This window comes from Epinephelus fuscoguttatus, linkage group LG6, assembly GCF_011397635.1.
Source record: "Epinephelus fuscoguttatus linkage group LG6, E.fuscoguttatus.final_Chr_v1".
Taxonomy (NCBI): domain Eukaryota; kingdom Metazoa; phylum Chordata; class Actinopteri; order Perciformes; family Serranidae; genus Epinephelus; species Epinephelus fuscoguttatus.
The window spans coordinates 27,841,024-27,859,627 of NC_064757.1; the positions used below are offsets into that span (position 1 = coordinate 27,841,024).

Below are 18,604 nucleotides of genomic sequence, written 5' to 3' on the forward strand. Positions count from 1 at the left end.
ACTCCTCTGGAGTTGGATTTTTTAATGCGCTCATTCAGCAAATTTGAAGCTGTTTTCAGGAAGAAAAGTAACATGGCTGCAGCAGCAAAGGAACGGAAGTCGGTGTGGGAGGAAATTACTGCTCGAGTCAATGCGAAAGTTTAAATTTATTTTATACATTTATGCAATCACAATAATGTTAGGCTACAGATGCAAACAGGTGGAATGGTGTTAAAGCTAAAATGTAGTTCACTTAGATGCAATCCCATCTCATTATTTTTCAAGTGAAAATGGTCTAAAAAGAAGTTACTTTTAGGTATGATTAGTTTTGACTAGAAATGAGACATTTCGACTAGAAATAAGACAAATATTCTTGGTGTGATTTTGAGTTTTTGCAGTGTGATGCTGTCTGACATTTTGAGACAGTCAGTCTACCTGCACATTAATGCTGTGAATGGACTTCATATTCACATAGTCTCCTTCATTTTGTGAAGGAGCAATGATGGGAATGTGGGTTCCATCAGTGCACCCTATCACACCGGGAAATCCTAAAAGAATCCCAGTCTGAGGTTGCAGCACCATGTCATTACCTGAACATGACTTATAATCATAAATTTTAACTGATTTCTACATCAGTCACCTGCAATCCTATGGAACTCCTCCTTGATGAGCCTCACAGGTTTATGTCCAGGGAACACAACAAAAGAGTTTAATAGACGTTTCAGAGCTAGGGACACTTTTCTCATGGCTCTGCAGACAATGGCCTTACTGATATTTTCTGCATCTCCGATATTATACAGAAAACTCCTGTTTGCAAAAAACACGAAGAATAACACAAAGAATCTGGGTAGATGAAAGTGCACGTCCACAGTTGGTGACGTTGGTTATGTCACGACGGATGAGGTTATGGATATAAATGATGGACTGTGATGTAAAACGGTACCATTCAAAAGGAAAATGTTCTGGAAATGATAATACATCAATTCTGGGCTTGTGAATAATCTCCCGACGAATGCGTAACTCCCTCCTCAGTAACACTGCCTCTTCGTCCACAGGGTCCTCCAAGAATGGACATGCCATGGTTGAAAAAAGTAGATTTAGAACTAGAACACACTTTAGGATCCAACTTTACCTTGAGGACAGATGATCAAACTCGCTGAAACCCGCACGACACTAAACGAATGAATGAATGAATCACACTGCGTGTGTGGCGTAAGAGGGAGGAGACAGCTAGAAACTCGAGGTTCATTGAAGAAAACCTGCTCCCGACCAGGTTAGGTTCACAGAGTCAGTTGCCATAGTAACTGACACAGAGCTTCAGTTACCTCTCTTTCTGAAACAGACTGGAGTTACTCCGCTTTCTCTGGTTTAAGTTACCTCCCTCTCTGAAACGGAAAACCCAGAGTTTCCCTCATTTCAGGGTTAACAGACTCAGAGTTTTCACTAAACCTGCTTTGTGAAACGGACCCCAGGTGAAGTAGCCCAGCTCACTTTAGGAGCCATGCACAACAGTTGACCCTTCACTAAGTTCCGCCCCCAGACGCAGACTGGCCAATCATAACGTAGCATTGGGCCGGCTCAGACCAGGGTCCAACAACAACACAGCTGTGCTCCATTGACTCTAATGCAGTCATTTCAGATTTCCTTCATTTTCAGGCTGGTTTTGTGGATTTGGAGCTAAATGTTGTGCCTGGGGCACGTCGTGTATTAATGATACTCGTTACCTGGAGAGGTTGGAAAAAGATATACGTTTCTCCCCTGTTCCAAAACCAAAATCAAACCCTGAAAAGTGTAGGGTTAGCTAGCTAGCTACTGAAGATATAGCCTACTGAATGTATACACATGCTGCTTTTGCTTTTTAATGATTATAACAGTGAAAAAAAGACCGACCCTGCTGTACAGGAATCAGTGAAGGGAAGCAGGGAAACTTTACTGATATTCAACCAGCTGTGTGTCATCGCAGTGTGCGCAGATGAATGTTGTTTGACTTCCCATGAGATCCCTGCCTGTCTGGCAGCAGAGGTCCAGGTGCTGGCAGCAGCACAGGGGCAAAGCCAAACACCGTTCATCTGCACACACTGCGATGCCACACAGCTGGTCAAAGACGGTGGATAAACCAAGACGGTCCACTGCGAGTCAGTTTCCTGTATCAGTGTCACGTGGGGTTCGCGACCACCACGCCCCTTTAGGAGACTAACAGCAGGTACTGAGTCCATTGACTTCAGTGGGAGAAATGAACGTGATTACAGATTATGGCCGATTCTTTCGCCCCATAGTCACGGAAGCAGATATTGGACCCATTTATCGCAAGCCACATATCTTCAGAACATTCCGACACCAAAATGGCAAATTTCACACGGACAAATCAGGAGAAAATTTACTTTGTTCAAGACCTGTCTCTGTCTCAACAACACACTCTCGTGAGATCTGGCAACAGATAGCTCCTCTCTGGTGCTGAAATCAGTGCAGTTTCACCAAAGATACTGGATTAAAAAAATATTTTTCTTCCAGCGGATGTCTTAGTTACAACATGATTGAGCTAACTGGAGTAGTTTCATGTCGTATCCGACAACGGGAGGCTTTTAACAGATGACGTCCTGATGTTAGCTTAGCTGCTAGTATTAGCTGTCCCTGTCAGCTGCAGCCACTGATGCTTTCTAGACATCGTGATTTCCCAAAACTGAATAAATACCACACATAGCAACACAAAACTGCTTTGCTAGCTCAATCATGTTGTAACTAAGATATCCGCTGGAAAAAATATTTTTTTCACGGATCGTTTAATGAGTTATTACCTATTACAGACACCGCTAACGGTTAGCCCAGCTAATCTACGATAACCAAGCGAGGTTGGGGATACTCGTCTTTGATTGGCGGTTCTCCATCGTCTTTGACTGGGCTACAACGCCTACTTAGGAGACCGGAAATGTATACCATTTCATACAATGGGGGTATATTGTAGGTGGGCCATCTTGTTATAATACAGTATCTTTGAGCTGGTTCAATATCGCTGAAGTTTCCCTTTATATTCATTGTCTTGTGTGGCGATCAGCAGTGATGTGGTGGTTCACTTTTACACTGTGATCTGTAGCCTATAGTTCGGCTTTAGCTTCTAACTATCTTTGTCTTTTTAACCTGTTGTTGCTGCTGAGTCAGTTTGACATCCTGGATATATCCTTCAAACACAGACTGTAGACCCTTCTGTCTGCTTCTCTCTGGAATCACTGTTTAATTTCTCCAAAAATATGATAATATTTCTTCAGGGAGTGCAGTTAGTTACAGTGTGGGCTCCATGCTTACTGTGACAGCTTGTTGGACCATTACAAAGGGGCGGAGCTTAGCGAAAGGTCAATTTGCTATGTTAACTTTATTCTCATGTTTGTTTTCTTCTCATCTTATGTTGAATTAGACTGTTATTCTGGGATAATGGGATGATGACAGAGATAACTATTAGTACAGTCAATAATTAGTGATTCCACCTGATTGGGATCTGCACCAATACTTAATTAACCGAGCAGGTTATCAGCCGAACCAATTCACCTCACAGTAAGTAGTTTCTTAGTCACAATAACCTTTGATATCCCTTCCAGAATTAAAATTTGCACAAACCTAAGATTAGTAGGTGTATAAATGTCCCTACTTATAGTTAAGATATAATGTCTGGTTGCAGCCTCGTGTTCCCTTACACATAGAAGAATGAACCCAATCAGTTCCACACCATGAGCTGCACAGACTTTTAATTAAAAAAAGAAGCACTGGTATCGGATCAGTATCTGAAGTGTCTGAGTGTCTGAATTGGTATACAGAGAAAAAAGTGGGAATGTGTTTCATTTCTAATTGATCTCCAACATCATGTAAATGGAATTTTAATGTTTGGGAAATCAATGATAGTTTGTTTTGATCCAATACTGAGCCAATATCTAATACAACTATTGATGCTTGTGCTGCCTTTGTCAGTATAAATTTATATTTTCACACTTTTTCACACATTAATAACATAATTAACAGCTGTTGGTTTATTTGTTGATGTGTTGGTAATAAGTTGCTCATCTGTGAGCCTCGTCTGCAATGCAATTATAAAGTTACACTCTCTGATTGTACTTAAAAAGAAAAGCAATTACTGTACATGTAAACAGAACAAAACATGCGATTTAATGTTAAATCAGGCTCTCTTAGGACTTGCATCCGCCAGCACACTCAATTTATGTTTATATATGTTAAGGTGAGGCACTGAGGGCTATAAATTATGTCAAATTTTTCCCTATAGATTAAACAAAAGCCGCCATACTAAGTGTTTGCTAGTCATTGAGGAGAGGCAAAGACACTGGTACAGTTTAATGGAACGAATCATTGTTCTGTATTCCCATTATGAGAGCATCTAATGGAAACATAGTGCACTACTTTGTGTTACTTCTTGGCCCGTGCATTAATACAGCAGACAGTCTCATTAAGCCGCATACAAAGTTAATGTCACTAAATTCACTCAAAAGTTGCATTTGGAGCATTTAGCATGGCACGTCTCCCATCCTTAATGCTGTACAACTGTATATTTCTCCCTCACCACTGTGCTGAATTATAAATGAATCAAGCTTGAAGCAAAGTTAAGATGTATGGCCTTTGTTAAAATTCTCCCCCGTCGCCCATTTTTCTCTTGACAGTCAATTTATTCTTCAACCGTTCATAGTTGGTATGTTCTGTTATGAAAGCAGTCAATCTTGCCTGATGTGGTGTTAACATGATGGAACATGGCCGATGGTTTAATGGGAAGGCTTTTTGCAGTCAAAAGGCTGAATTGTGAAAGATCAAAAAGGTTACATAATCAAAGCCCAAAATGTTTTGGAGCATATACGATAGGACAACGAACCACTTTGATTTCACAGGAGGTTGTGTTATGGTTTTGTTTTGTTTTGTTTTGGTTTGGTTTGTTTTTTTCTTCACGCTGCAGGTAATAGTTTTGAAAAGTAGCTTTTGAAGTTCTCCAAGAAAAAAGAGAAGACAAAAAAAAATGCCATGACATATTTGAAAATAGTCAATACAACCATGTGAAGTAGAGGAGACAGTGACAGGCCCGTATTGCCGTTGTCTCCCTTCAAATAACGCCCTTACAAATTGCCCAATCCTTATCCAGCCGATGTAACATGCTTTTCAAAGAGTGGTCAGCTGTAACCACTTGGGGATAGTTTGCCCTTCTCCAAAGTTCACATAAAAAGTTTGCTGACAATTACTCAGAGAGAATGGGCTGCCTCTACATTTAAGGCCTGTCACTTTTTGGTATTATCACAATGACTGTGAGTAAATTATTCAGCACTGACTATGTTGTTGTTTTTTTTATCATGGGCAGCAGTTCCTGTCAGTGGTACTGTAAATTTTAGGCATTTTTACACACAGATCCGGCAATAGGGCTGCCATAAGGACCCTTCATTACGCTGGCTTTGCTTTTTTTCATACAGAACCAAACAACAGCAGCATAATGCCACCCCAGTGTGTGATTTCAGATTGCAATGCCAGGATTCCAAAAGCAAAAAAGCATGACAGGTATGATGAGTAACACAACAGCGTCAGCCTCTAGTGTGACATATAATACATGCATCAGGCAGCACTTTCTAAACAACAACAATGGCATGACTCGGCAATAACCATAATTTACTGCCCTTATAATATGGTGATCTCCTGCTTGGATGGTAAGGAGCTCCCAGACCTCATTGTCTCTGCAGTTTGCAGGATTCAGCTGTGATCTGCTACCATAGGCGGATTACAAAACAGTGGGTCCCTGGGCACAGATATGCAAAAGGCACCACCACCTCTGACTTAGGAGCAAGACTCACAGACTTTGAGGTTAGTTTTCGGTCATTTTAGCTCAGTTTCCACCAAACACTTTCAATATGGTACCTTTGAAACCAAAAGTAACCCTTCAGAAATGATACCGAAACCCTAGGTCCGCTTAACATATCCACCACAAACTGTACTCTTCCATGTGGGCGGGGTTGTCACTCACTGGTCCGTCCAGCACCCACTGTATTTCTTCCTTTATCAGTCTGCACCTCGTTTATCGTCCACAGAACAAGGCTGCACGTGACATTTTCAGAACAAAATAGAACAGGCTGCAATGAGAGTTTCTCTTGATGCGATTTTTAAGAATAGTGGGTTTGTGTCCTTATAAGGCAAGCTCAGGGGTTTAGTGTTGCCGAAGCCCACAGGAACGACGCTCTGCAATGCTTATTTTTTATCCGAGTGAGAATTAGAATAAATTCAGTTTAAATAATCCGGACGAAATTAATATACATTTTTAAAGGCTCGAAGATCCACTTATTACTAAAAAAGTATATGTCATCCAAGAGAGACAATAAAAACTAAAGTAATGGTCAAAGTTGTCACATTTAAATTTAAGGTGTGCTGATGGATTCACGTCGTCAACTCATGCATTAAGTAACATTACAAGTTAATGTTCCACCTTAAAAGTCGCCGGCAGGCACCTCAATGAATGAAGTTATTTTCTCTCAGTCTACAGCTGCTGCAAGAGGCAGCAAAACATCCTTTCCTTTTACAGTTATAGTTTACTAATGTCTTATGACCACAAAACTAGCCACAGCTCAGCCCTGATCAGAGTGACCGTCCGCTATTGACCAATCAACGGACTGCAGTGTTCAAAGCTCCACCGTTTAGTACCAGATCTGTGTGCTAGGTACTCCAACAGAAGGTTAGTCAAAATTGGGGATGGTACGGAATGGTCCCATTGGTACCACCCACAACTTTTCACAGTGGAAACAGAAAAAAGCGCACCAAACGGAACTGTACAGTGTCTTGTAGTTATTTTGTGCCTCTTTGCAGTTGCTTTGCATCTTTTAGTTGTCTTTTGCACCCTTTGTGGTTATTTTGAGTCCTTTACCTATTCATTTTAGTGACATATTGCAGGTGAAGGCCAGTGGCGCTCTTGACACTTTGGGCCACTGGGCCTGTTCTCGGTCGGTCTGTTCAGTAACTCATCCATGACTGCTACCAGCTGCTTCTTTGCGGTGGGTTGCACACATAATACATCGTCACCCGTCCCAGCTATGGTCCCATCCTGGTGACTGTCCCTTTGACACAGACGTCAATTCTGAGCTCTTACTACCTCCACCCCTGGCTTAAAAACTCTGCCCCCCCCATTCCATGATCATACCTTTTATACAGAACAGCGATGTGGAATAATGGGGCAACATTCCCACCTTGAACAGACAGTGTATAAGGGACTATGCTGTAAGTGATGTAGATATGTGATACACCTAGCTACAGACAAAGATGTCATAAATAAAGACAAAACTAGACTGTATTTCCTGGAATCAACATGCTATTGATATTGTTTAAAGCAGAGGAAGGTATCTCAGCTCTGTTGTGCATCAGAGTCACCCTGAAAATTGCTCTGTCTGTGAAAATGTAATTTAGAGCTAAGTGACACCAGCTTTTCTTGTTTCCCTCTTAAGAAGTCCACAAGTCAATAACATTTTCTTCTTTAAAGTCTCCCCACAATGCCTTGTAACATATTCTCTAATTAACCCCCCCCCCCCCAACAAGCTTAGGCTTATTAATAAGCTATACCTCACTGCTTACTCCTCTATTGTTTATTCACTCTGTGAGACCTTACAGGTCCCGTCATCCTCGGCACAGAGAGAGAAAAGGACGAGACAAGAGCATGTAAGGAAAAGCAGATGCATTTTTTTCCCCTCATCTGGCACATGATGAGCCATTGAACAGTGTTACAGAGGTCGCATGATACTAATGAGTGAGCTACAGAGCCTTTTTGAGCATAACATCACAGTCAAAGACAAGTCAAAGTGAACAGCCATGTGTTTCATGTACAACACTACACCAGGACAATGGGGACTTTCCACTGACTGATAGGTTTAACCACTGAGTTTATGCTATTCCACCTGTGTGGTCGGGTATATCCCTGGAATGTTTGCTGAGTTAAATTATGACTCCCTCGTTGGACCACTGTGTTTGATACAGAATGCTGTTTGTTATGTTTGTTTCTGTCTCCCCTCGGAGAAATCAAGCTGGTTGGAGACTCGGTGTCTGTCTCTGCCAAACCTCATTTCATCTGAAACCACTCTGATACATTCTCCAGCATTCTCCGGATAGGGTGTGATTCCTTTCTCAGCTGTCGTATGGTCATGTTTTCCGAGCGTGAGAGGCTGTGAGTGCACACTAAAAGTAATACTGAGCATTTCTAATACATTTGCTTGTACTTTTTCTGTGTCGTAAAGCTAAGTAGTTGCCATAACCTTTAAAACTGAAACTCTGAAGAGGAACTACACCCATTTTCCTATTGTCGACGACAGTCTTGATATATCAGTAAACTCCCAACCAGATCCAAAAAGTAACGAAACTCACAGTTGTGATGTCATAGGGTGTAAAGTGTGCAGCTGCTTAACTAACAATGATTTATGACAGATGTTACAGATGACACTGAGAGCACCCAAGGGGGATGTTCTGAGGATCTGGGTACTTTTTCTCTTTAAAAACTTAGAGCAAGAGAACAAACTTCGTGCTGGTCCACAAAATCAGGCTCCTATTCATTGTCAATGGAGCAGCTCCAGATTTCATACCCTATGACATCACAAGTTTGAGACTTATTTCTCTGGTTGCTGGCTTTGAGAGAGAGAAGCTCATGTCCACAAATATTGATTGAACTTTCCGAGGCCATGGAAATAACACATTGGAGCTCTCAGCCCTGTCTACACGGATACAGATACTTTTTTAATAGATATTTTCAACCTCTGTTTTTTAAAAAAAATCTTTCCACATGTCCTGGCAACACAGTGATGCAGTGGTTGGCATTGTCGCCTCACAGCATGAGGGTAGGGGGTTCAAACCCTGGGGTGAAGGAGCCCTTCTGTGCAGAGTTTGCAAGTTCTCCCCATGTCAGCATGGGCTTTCTCTGGGTACTCCGGCTTCCTCCCATCCAAAGACATGGAGGTTAATTGGTGACTCTAAATTGCCCGTAGGTGTGAATGTGAGTGTAAATGGTTGTCTGTCTCTATGTGTCAGCCCTGTGATAGTCTGGCAACCTGTCCAGGGTGTACCCTGCCTCCCACCCAATGTCAGCTGGGATAGACTCCAGCCCCCCTTGCGACCCCCAACAGGATAAGCAGTTACAGAAAATGAATGAACACTAGAACTACTAGACACTATGAAGGCATTAGCTGTCTCCTGCACTCTCCCCTCATCACAAAGGTAGTCAAGGGCACACCTTTTTTAAGGATCTCACCACCATCGAATCTGCTTTGACATAAGAATGAAAGAGCTCACTTAAAGATATAAGTGATGCTCTGGACATGTAAACTTTTCTTTCGTCTCCCCAGACAACACACTCAAATTGCCCCACCATCTGCTGATTCAACCAGATCTGATCCAAAACTGCCATCTCTGGCGGACTTTAGACTGTGGATGCTGAGGTGGACCAAATAACACCAGGCGCAGCAGATGGCTCCGTTTGCCCGTGAAGTGGTGCAGCAATACTAAGTTTAAGTGTGACTAATCATTAGTCCAAGCAGTGCTAACAGATGAATGAACGAATAAATGATATGTATAGGACTTCTGTGCTGTATAACAGAGTAAAAACACAGTGCCAAATATAAAAATACTTTGTAAGAAATGTTGAAAAACAAAAGGAGACAGATCTTCACTGCAATTTTCTTTGAGACGTTGCTTTTATGTTGTTTATCATGTTTCAAGTGGCGAAGTACATTTCCTGTGTTAAGATTAGTAAGTGACAGCGTTGACAACCATGAATCTGTTGGCCTATTCATTTGATGAGTCACACTTTAGACCATGTAGTCAGTCAGGGATAATTTAAACACCAGTGGTTTGCATGTTATTAGTCCTCCTCACATCAAGCATACTTTACATTACTGCCAACCATTTTCCAAATCATACCATAATTGATTTCCTACCTTTCAGGCAGCCATTTGTTTCTGTTAATTTCACTACAGTATGAAACTCAATTTGCCGAGGCTTGAAACTTGCGTGGGATAGGTAATCCATCACAATGAACATGCTGCTGCCTTTACAGGCATTTTCATTTTTCATTTTAATTTTTTAAGTGAAGTTGTGATGCTGAACACTGGGGCTGATTTGAAAGCTGTCTTTGCTGTTGTGCTAAATACACTTGAACATCTGCAAAATGAGAGTTCACTGTTGATTGACAGTCTTTTTTATATCACATTGGTTTGTCAACTTACATTTTTCCCCCCACAAACATATTGATCTACCAATATTGTGATTGATGCATGACCTTCTCTACTACCTGAGCGCCAGCCAACCCTGCTTTCAATGCAAGCAGTGTCTGCTTATTTTTTTTGTCTTTTATTTCTGACAACATAGGATAGTTTTTTTTTGCTCAGATCTAATTCACAGTCAGACTTCACATAGATGTCTAAATTCATCCACTGCACAAAGCTGTCTAGTTCATGATGCTCAGCTCCCTTCACATCATCAGAAAATGTTTCCCTTATGGAGGAATTCAGCTAAAAGGTGATTTTACTGGGAAAATGCAGCAGAATTGTTCAATACAAAAACACTACAAAAAGGTACCTTAAAATCTCAGTGCAGTGCAGACCTGAGGCCTGTACTGTGAAGCCAGTTCAGCTTACCCAGGATATCTTTTCATTATCTGGTTTGACTCACCCTAACATTCGCCGTCTAGATAACTGGTACTACAAAGCTAACTAGTTAGTTCAGTCAACTCTGGGTTTTCCTATTCAGCCACGAGCGCGTTCACGTGAAAGGGGCAGGGGAGTTAATTATGAACAACATCAACAGGACCATGAATGAAGTAGGCTGCTTTATATGATATGAGATTAAACGGTACTGAAAGTGTCTGGGACTGCAAGACAGTAAAATGTCACTGGTATAGAATGTAAACGATATTCTGTAATCTTTTAACAGAAAATCTAGGAACACTGGGAACACTATTCAAAAATTCACTTTCGACCAAGACTTATAATTGCGTGCCAGAGTATTTTTTTGCTGTTTAGTTATCACATAAAACATAAAACACAAGTAAAACCAGACTGTTTCTGCTACTGGGGAAAAATAGCCTAGTTAAAGACTGATGAGATCTATCTGACCTAAATGTTGCATTTATAATAACGGGAGCCAGTTGACCTATGGCTAAACCCGTCCTCAAATGCGATGAGCCAATTGCAGTGCATATAGCCATTCCCACACACTCGGACATTCTCTCCCTGGACATCCATTGAAATGCTTTACAGAAAGTCAGTTTTGTTCAGTTTTATGAGCTTTTTCTGAGATTTGAAGTTTAAAAATGGTCGATGTGCATGGGGTACATGCAGCTCTGACACAAGGTATCCTGAGAGGCTGGGCAACGGGGTGTATTTTTTACCCTTTCCTAAACCACATCTCAACCGAGTGTCTCCTTTGGATAAAATTGTGCGGTAGACCTCAACATCAAGATTCAGATTAACAAGGATGTCTATATCTGTTCTAAGGTAAGTCAACATTGTGTTTGAGGCAACATCACTTTGCTGAAAAGAAATATAAAGTTATCTTCAACATCTCTAGCTAACGTTAGCTAAAGTTAGCCTAACGTTAGCTCCTAGCTGCTTGTTCATCATGTCACCTTGTTTGCTGGGAGTTCATTAGCCTATTTTGTTCTAGTTTTGTACTTTGGTGATCGTACATCATTGTTAGCTGCTGTCCAAAGGGCTCTAGTTAAGCTAACGTTAACTTCTGGAGCTTAGCTTCATTAACTTATCTGTAATCGCAGAGACAGCAAAGGTTGGCAAACGTTATGCTGAATGATTCAGTGTTAATACTGTAGCACCAAACTAACGGAGAGATACTCTCGGTAAAGATGGTAAAAAGGCTGTTATCCTTTTCTCATATTCTGAGCCAGTGCAGTGCATGAACAATGCTGGTCCTCTATCTCCTCTATCGTCTTTGATGGTGACGGCAACGAGATGCAGTTTATCACGCTTACACTGTGACCTGTAAATTCTGGCTTGTAATTTAAGCTTTTCATCGACCTTCTCAACAATAAAATGATTAATATGTCTCTCCAATGTGTAGTTTAGGCCCTTTTGGTTACTTCTCAATGACATCTGATCGTTATGTCTCCAAAAATCAATTGCCTCCTGTGAAATGCCGTGTACTGTGACACCTGCCATAGTGTCAGTCATTGAATGTTGAAATTTTGTCGAGTGAGTAGAGGGGGGCGTGGCTTAGCCATAGGTCAATTAACAGTGTGTGGATTATTTTCCTAATAAAATATTATCTGTTTCATCGTAGCTCTCATCACACAGGTGTCTCATGTTATTTTGAGCTGCAGTGATGGAATCAGAGTGTAAAAGTAGCAGCAGACTAAAGTAAACTTTGTAGCCTATAATATCAAATCCTGCTAAAATCATGTGTTTAGCGTTGTAAATGATCTCTCAGATTGTTAGAAGTTCTGTTTCAAAACCAGTGGAAATAGAGCCCTGGAACAATGAAATGATTCTACTGTCCTGTAACAGCATATGGGCCATGTCTTTCTTCCCCGAGACTCTGGACTTTGTCCATGGATACTTTTTCTCCAGTGATCTGACTGGTCAGAGATCAGGGCGTTGACAGGCTGTTATTCAATACTCTGAAGTTAACCTGCTTCGGAGCAGATTAGCTGTTCAGTAAATTACCACGGTGATTTATCCCAGTTAAAAAAAGAACCAGCTTCACAGTTCTGAAAACCCAGAGTTAACCCTCAAGTTACTTTGCTAACTTCAAATGTGGGTCTCTATAGCAGAGCTGAGATGCTGTGGCTTTTTAATGCAATGGGATACATATGCGAGTTGTAAGTAGGGCTGCATGATATCCAAAACAATCTAACTGTGATCCTTTTGACAGATCAAGTGTGATTAGAGTGGAGACATAAGTGGGAATGGTAATTTTTGCATCTAGTTTTCGCTGATAAAAAGGATGATAATGTGATTGCTGGGGTCTGTACCAAAAAAGCATGTTCCCTTACATCTTAAATGTAATTTATAGCCTGGGCATCTCTGTAGCACTACAATGCTTCCTTTATAAAGGCATGTTGTGATACATTTTACCTTTTGGATATTTCACCAGGCCATATTGTAGTCTCATTAATATTTCAATGAAGTGGGCAGACCTATTTTTCACTGCCTCCTAGTAGATTTTTAAACCGTACTGACATGAATGGAAACAAAAGCATAAAATCTTAAAATGCATGGTATGTTTTGTAAAATGACTGCAAGCATGTTAACAGACAATTCCTAGCTGGTGAATTAAACATCACACAACCACCCGTAAATGTTTAAAAACACATCTCAACCTGTAAGCACAGTGTCAGGCACTTAGCGAGTGATGTCTCCTCAGTCACTTCAGACAGCTGCAGTATTGATTGAACCACTCCACTCTACTCACCCTCTACTCTAATTACCCATTCCACTGAAAGACATTTTGTAGTGAAAGGACACACGTACTCGTCCACACCGTCCTACCTGCTGGTGTCAGCGGAGGTGATGGCGATGAGTGGTGGGGTGCGTAGTGGCAGTGTTGTGGGCCGTGGCGGAACAGTGACGGTGTCTGGCTCTGACTTGCGGTCACAGTAGTACTGCTCCGCCTGTCTGAAGGCCAAAGGGGGCAGCTGAACGGTCCGACAAGACAGCCTCCGCACCATGAAGGGCTCCATGCAGGTGACTGGCCCCGGCTCTGGGGAGTCGGATGAATCATCGGACACCTGGATGATGAGACATAAAGTGTAGGTGAATTCCAGGAACAGATACACCAGATCAGAGTGAGACAGCATACGGAGATGCTTCATTGAAGACAGAAATTATCCTAACAGTGATTCAGCAGAAGATCCAAAATAAAAAACAAAAATGGCGAGAAAAGGACTTCAATCACAAACAGTAAAATGGCCAGTAGATGGTTTTGGCCGATGCAGAATCCAATTATTAACTGAGCTCAAGGTGTGCAATGTTTGGTTGGTGAAAGTGATGGAGGGTAACTGTTATTAAATACTTTATTTGATGTAGCTATAAAAGGCCATGAAAATCAACATATGTCATAAGTTCCTACTATCTGTTTCAGCGCAATTTTGCTTCAATCTGCTCAAAGTCAAAGGTTCCTCTAGTTATGAAAAGCCTATTAAAATTTAAAGGACATCTTGTGATGCACTGTATTGAACAGCACTCGATTACAAATGATTTTAATGACCCCTCTGACCCGTAATCTAGCACCGTCAGGTGAATGATTTCACTTGGCCATTTGTCAATCAAATAACTTTTTAATAATAATGATAATAATAATGCATCTTATTTATAGGCACCTTTAAAAGCACTGAAGGACACCTTACAAGACACAGTAAAAAAAACAAGCAGCAATGTATCCATAGACCATAAAACCATACAATTACGAAGTGTATAATAAAAGTTAATAAAATGACTATAGACAAAAACTGTAGTTATAAATGACACGTATAAAATCAGCATCATAAAGTCATCATCTGTGCACATCACCATTGTGTGTCACTATTAAATCCGACCGAATACGCCAGCTTGAAAAGGTGTGTATTCAGACGGGATTTGAAAGTGGAAAGGAAGTCAATATTGAGAATGTCGTGGCGGAGAGAGTTCCAGAAGCGTGTGGCAGAACGGCTGAAGGCTCTCGAACCCATGGGAGTCAAGCGGGCAGATGGTGATGTGAGTTGGATTGCAGAAGAGGATCTTTTTGTGATCTTTAGCGCAATACTTTTTTGTTTAGAAAACACTCTCAGTTGCCAGTTTATTAGATACACCTAGCTTAATGAAATGTCAACTGAGAGTATAGTATCGTCTACGAGGGGAAAAGCCAGGCAGTGCAGAATAATAAATAAGGAAGATTTATCTTTGTGGATGTTGTTGATTTTTTTTCAGATGGGCAACATGCTACTTTGCTACATTTGCTTATTGTAGTGTAGTGTTTAAATTAGTGTAAATTGTATTTTCATATTAACAGTGTGTCATATGTGAAAGTGGTTGCAGGTATTAACACCAACTCTGTAGCTGCTCTCACTTCTACCAAGTCTTTACGCAACTTATAGCCCATTGTTTCGGTTTTACGTCCAACAGCTTTGATGTTTTCGTTCAATCTCACCACTCAAATTATCTTGACAAAAGCTCTGATAAAAATACTCTCCCTTCCCAGCACCAAAGGGTGAACAGACAAAATTAGCAACTAGCCGGTCAACAGAGCATTTAGTCAGCAGTCAGTCAGTTATATTTGTGAGGACTTGGTCAAAACATAGCAAAAAGAGACTTACATTTGCCAAGTGATCGGAAATAGGACCCTAAAAGGATGCTAATGTTACTCTGTGTCTGCTGAATGTGTAAATAAGTAACTTATCAGAGGGTCAGACAGACATCAATCAAGCACTGCCTCGACAGCCTGCTCAAACAGGCCAAATCAAGCAAATCAGTGAAAACACCTGTGTACTGTAGGCGGACCATGGGCGTGAAAGACCTTTCTTTCTTAATCACACCACAGCTTTTTTTTTTTTAAAAGATTATTTTTTGTTGGCTTTTTTGCCTTTAATGACAGGACAGAAGGTAAAATGGGGAGCCAGAGAGAGAGTGGGGACTGACATGCAGCCAAGGGCCACAAGCCGGATTCGAGTATCCACTACGCTACCGAAGCCCCATACCACAGCCTTTTTAAATACATTTTCTATAACATATGCTGCATTGACGTGCAACTCAGATGGTCCCATATCCTGAGTTGGGAAGTCGTTCTTTCGACTTCGTTGTGTTTGAGCTTTAAGTGTCAAATATCGGTTCAGGAAAGAACCCAAATGCAGAGAAGTAGGCAGCCAAATTAAGCTTTAATGAAGCTGATAAAAATGTCCAAAAACAGGCAGGTGACTGAAAGTCCTAAAAGAAAGAGGAACCAAACTAAACTGAAAACCAACCAGGATAACATGATGAGCACAGTGAGGAAATCCAAAACAGAACATTACGATTATGGGGATGAACACAGGCTAACTGACAAGGTACAAAGGGAAACGCAAAGGTATATAACCTTGAAAACTAATCACAAGAATGAGACACAGCTGCAGTAGGTGGAAACAGGCAAAAGGAGTGAAAAGGGGACTGGCCTGCAACAAGGGTGTGGAGCAAACAAGACTAGCACAGAACAGGTGAGAAGGGGAGTACTAAAGAGACTGATGAAGACAGGTGTGATAGAAAATAGGCAGGAAGACACACAAAGACAGGAAGTAAAACCAGACATGACACATGAGGAGATACTCTACAAAATGAACAGGAAACAAGTTAAACATGAATGAATAACGTAAAAGATTGAAGAACACAAACAGAAAACCCCAAAACAAAGTCCACAAGATAAAAAAAAACAGGATCATGACATCAAGTCATAATGTGGAAACAATATGGATGCTACAAAGAGGAAGAAAAAAGAACAGGGTTCGGCTTTAGAATCTTTAAAATCTAGAATCGGGACGTGAACACCGACCTCCCAGGTGAAGGTTGGTGTTTGTTGGACCCATGCACCAACCCCTCCCACTCACTCTACTCGGATTTTGCCACCTTAATTTTCGTTCTCTTGCTGTGTACGTCATTGACACTGCAGAGCACTATTAAACTATTACGGTGACTGGCTGCATATCATGCCAACATTAAAGGTTGGCTTTTTTTTTGTCAGTGTCTGACGCTGCACATCACTGCCCAAGCACTGGATTTCAACGACTTTGGAGTGAGGCCGGGTTGGTTATACGGTTGGCGAGGGTAGTTAAGTAGAGAGAAATAGTTCCTACGTGAACCTGCTAACAACAAGGTATGTAGATTATCTTGAGTAACTGGGTCACGATTTCCGGAAAGAGACATCGCTGTTGAGCCTTTCAAATGTATTTTCTCATATAATTCTGATAAATCTAATTTATTCATTTTTGGCACTTTGAGCACCACAAGCCAAGTGCTATCAAGTTTCATTATATTCAAGAGACTTGGCAGTAAGAGGAAGGATACATACTTTTGATTTTGAGGTGATTTGTCCCTTTAACAAAGTTTCGAACAGAAAGTCCTGTAAAGAATCTCACTTGAGAAAAAGGAGGAAGCTCAAAGTGAAAATGACACATCACACCGGGTCAAGAGAGGAGGAAGAAAAAAATCAAATGATAAGAATTCCAGCAGGAGGCAAGAACCACCTGAGAGCCGAGACTGTGTACGTCTGAGGTGAGATCAGTGTGAGAGGAGAGAAAGTCATTGTACAGTAGCAAGTAACCTGGAGAAAACACATCAGATGGTCAATGTACCATTAAGTGGTTATCAGAAAAGTTGATTCTGCCGCAGTGATGGCAGCAGCAGCAGCAGCAGCAGCAGACCTCTCCTTAAAAAACAAGTCTGTTTCAAGGCAAGGTCTCAAACATTATAGTCAAACATTTCACTCAAATTATGCACTTGGAGATCCATTAGCAGATATCAATCTCATTTTGACAAAAAACAAACACATTACTTAATGCAAATTACTGGTTTTAATATGCAAATTGCCATTTTGCGTTCTTTGTATTGGCCTCCAGCACGAGAGGCATTTCTCCTCTGAACACACAATTCACCCCCAAGACTCTGCTGGACAGAAGTGGATGGAAGAAACTCAATTTGGTGTTGTTTCTTTGCTTCATTGTCCTTGGGGACAGCACAGAGGCAATCGGTTATTTGCGTATTGAGTGGTTCTCGGGCTATCTTTGATTCGGGACCCACTTGTATACACAAACACATACACATATGGAGTGAGCTGGTGAGACAGCATGATAAATTGAGGCTGATTCTGTGCTATTAATCTTGCTGCAAACCACAAGGAGTTTTCATTTGTTCTGCATGAGTAACAAGGCTTCCCCGTTAAGTAAGGGTCAACTGTTCACATTTCATTCCACATAGCTCTTTTACAGGTGACACCCTACATTACAGGCTAATGTATACTCTTTAAATGAGTACAGCTGGACCCTCTCGTTTACACACACAACACTGACTCTGAGTACGGTTAGAAGCTCTGCTTTTCTGAAAGATCATGGGAAGGTTAGCCTGTCAGGGGCTTTGGGAAAGAAAACTGCTGTAGGGCTCTTCATTAAAATCCCACCTACGGCAGTGCATCCAATGTGTGTGTACTCTGTTGCCCCCAAGTTTACATTAAGCCCAGTGCAAACAGTGACCCTAAGGACTCATTTATAATCATTTTAAGTATGAAAACATCTATTCATTTCAAACGTTATAACCGCCATTGCCAGCATACTTCCACGCTCTACACTGGCATAGATACATCCACTTGATCAGTGGTTCCCAACTGGTGGGTTGCAGTCCAAAAGTGGGTCTTGGGTCCATTCTGAATGGATCGCAAGTGACTCGCAAATATGTCACGTTTGTAAAAAACACACTATATTTTTGTGTTATGTTTGCGTCGTGTCTCTCCTGTAGAGTGACTGACTAACAGAGAGACAAACTAGCTCAACAACGTGGTCAAACGCAAGTATAACGCTAAATATATTAAACTGTGTGGACCTTGAGCTAATGACTAAGGAGAAATCTAGACCACAGGGCTGGACCAGTTGGGAACCACTGCACTGGATGGCACTACAGGGCAG

The 18,604-nt window shown here is 41.3% G+C and overlaps 1 protein-coding gene across 3 annotated transcripts in view; it reads right to left on the minus strand.

Moving 5' to 3' along the window:
• The window catches only part of pde4d (phosphodiesterase 4D, cAMP-specific), a 260,681-nt gene that overhangs the window by 204,690 nt on the left and 37,387 nt on the right, over nt 1-18,604 (minus strand). For all 3 annotated transcript variants that reach the window (XM_049577852.1, XM_049577850.1, XM_049577849.1), the window contains one exon: nt 13,476-13,714. In XM_049577852.1, the coding sequence (XP_049433809.1) occupies nt 13,476-13,666 (191 nt within the window). In that variant the 5' untranslated portion in view covers nt 13,667-13,714. The remainder of the gene's footprint in view (nt 1-13,475; nt 13,715-18,604) is intronic.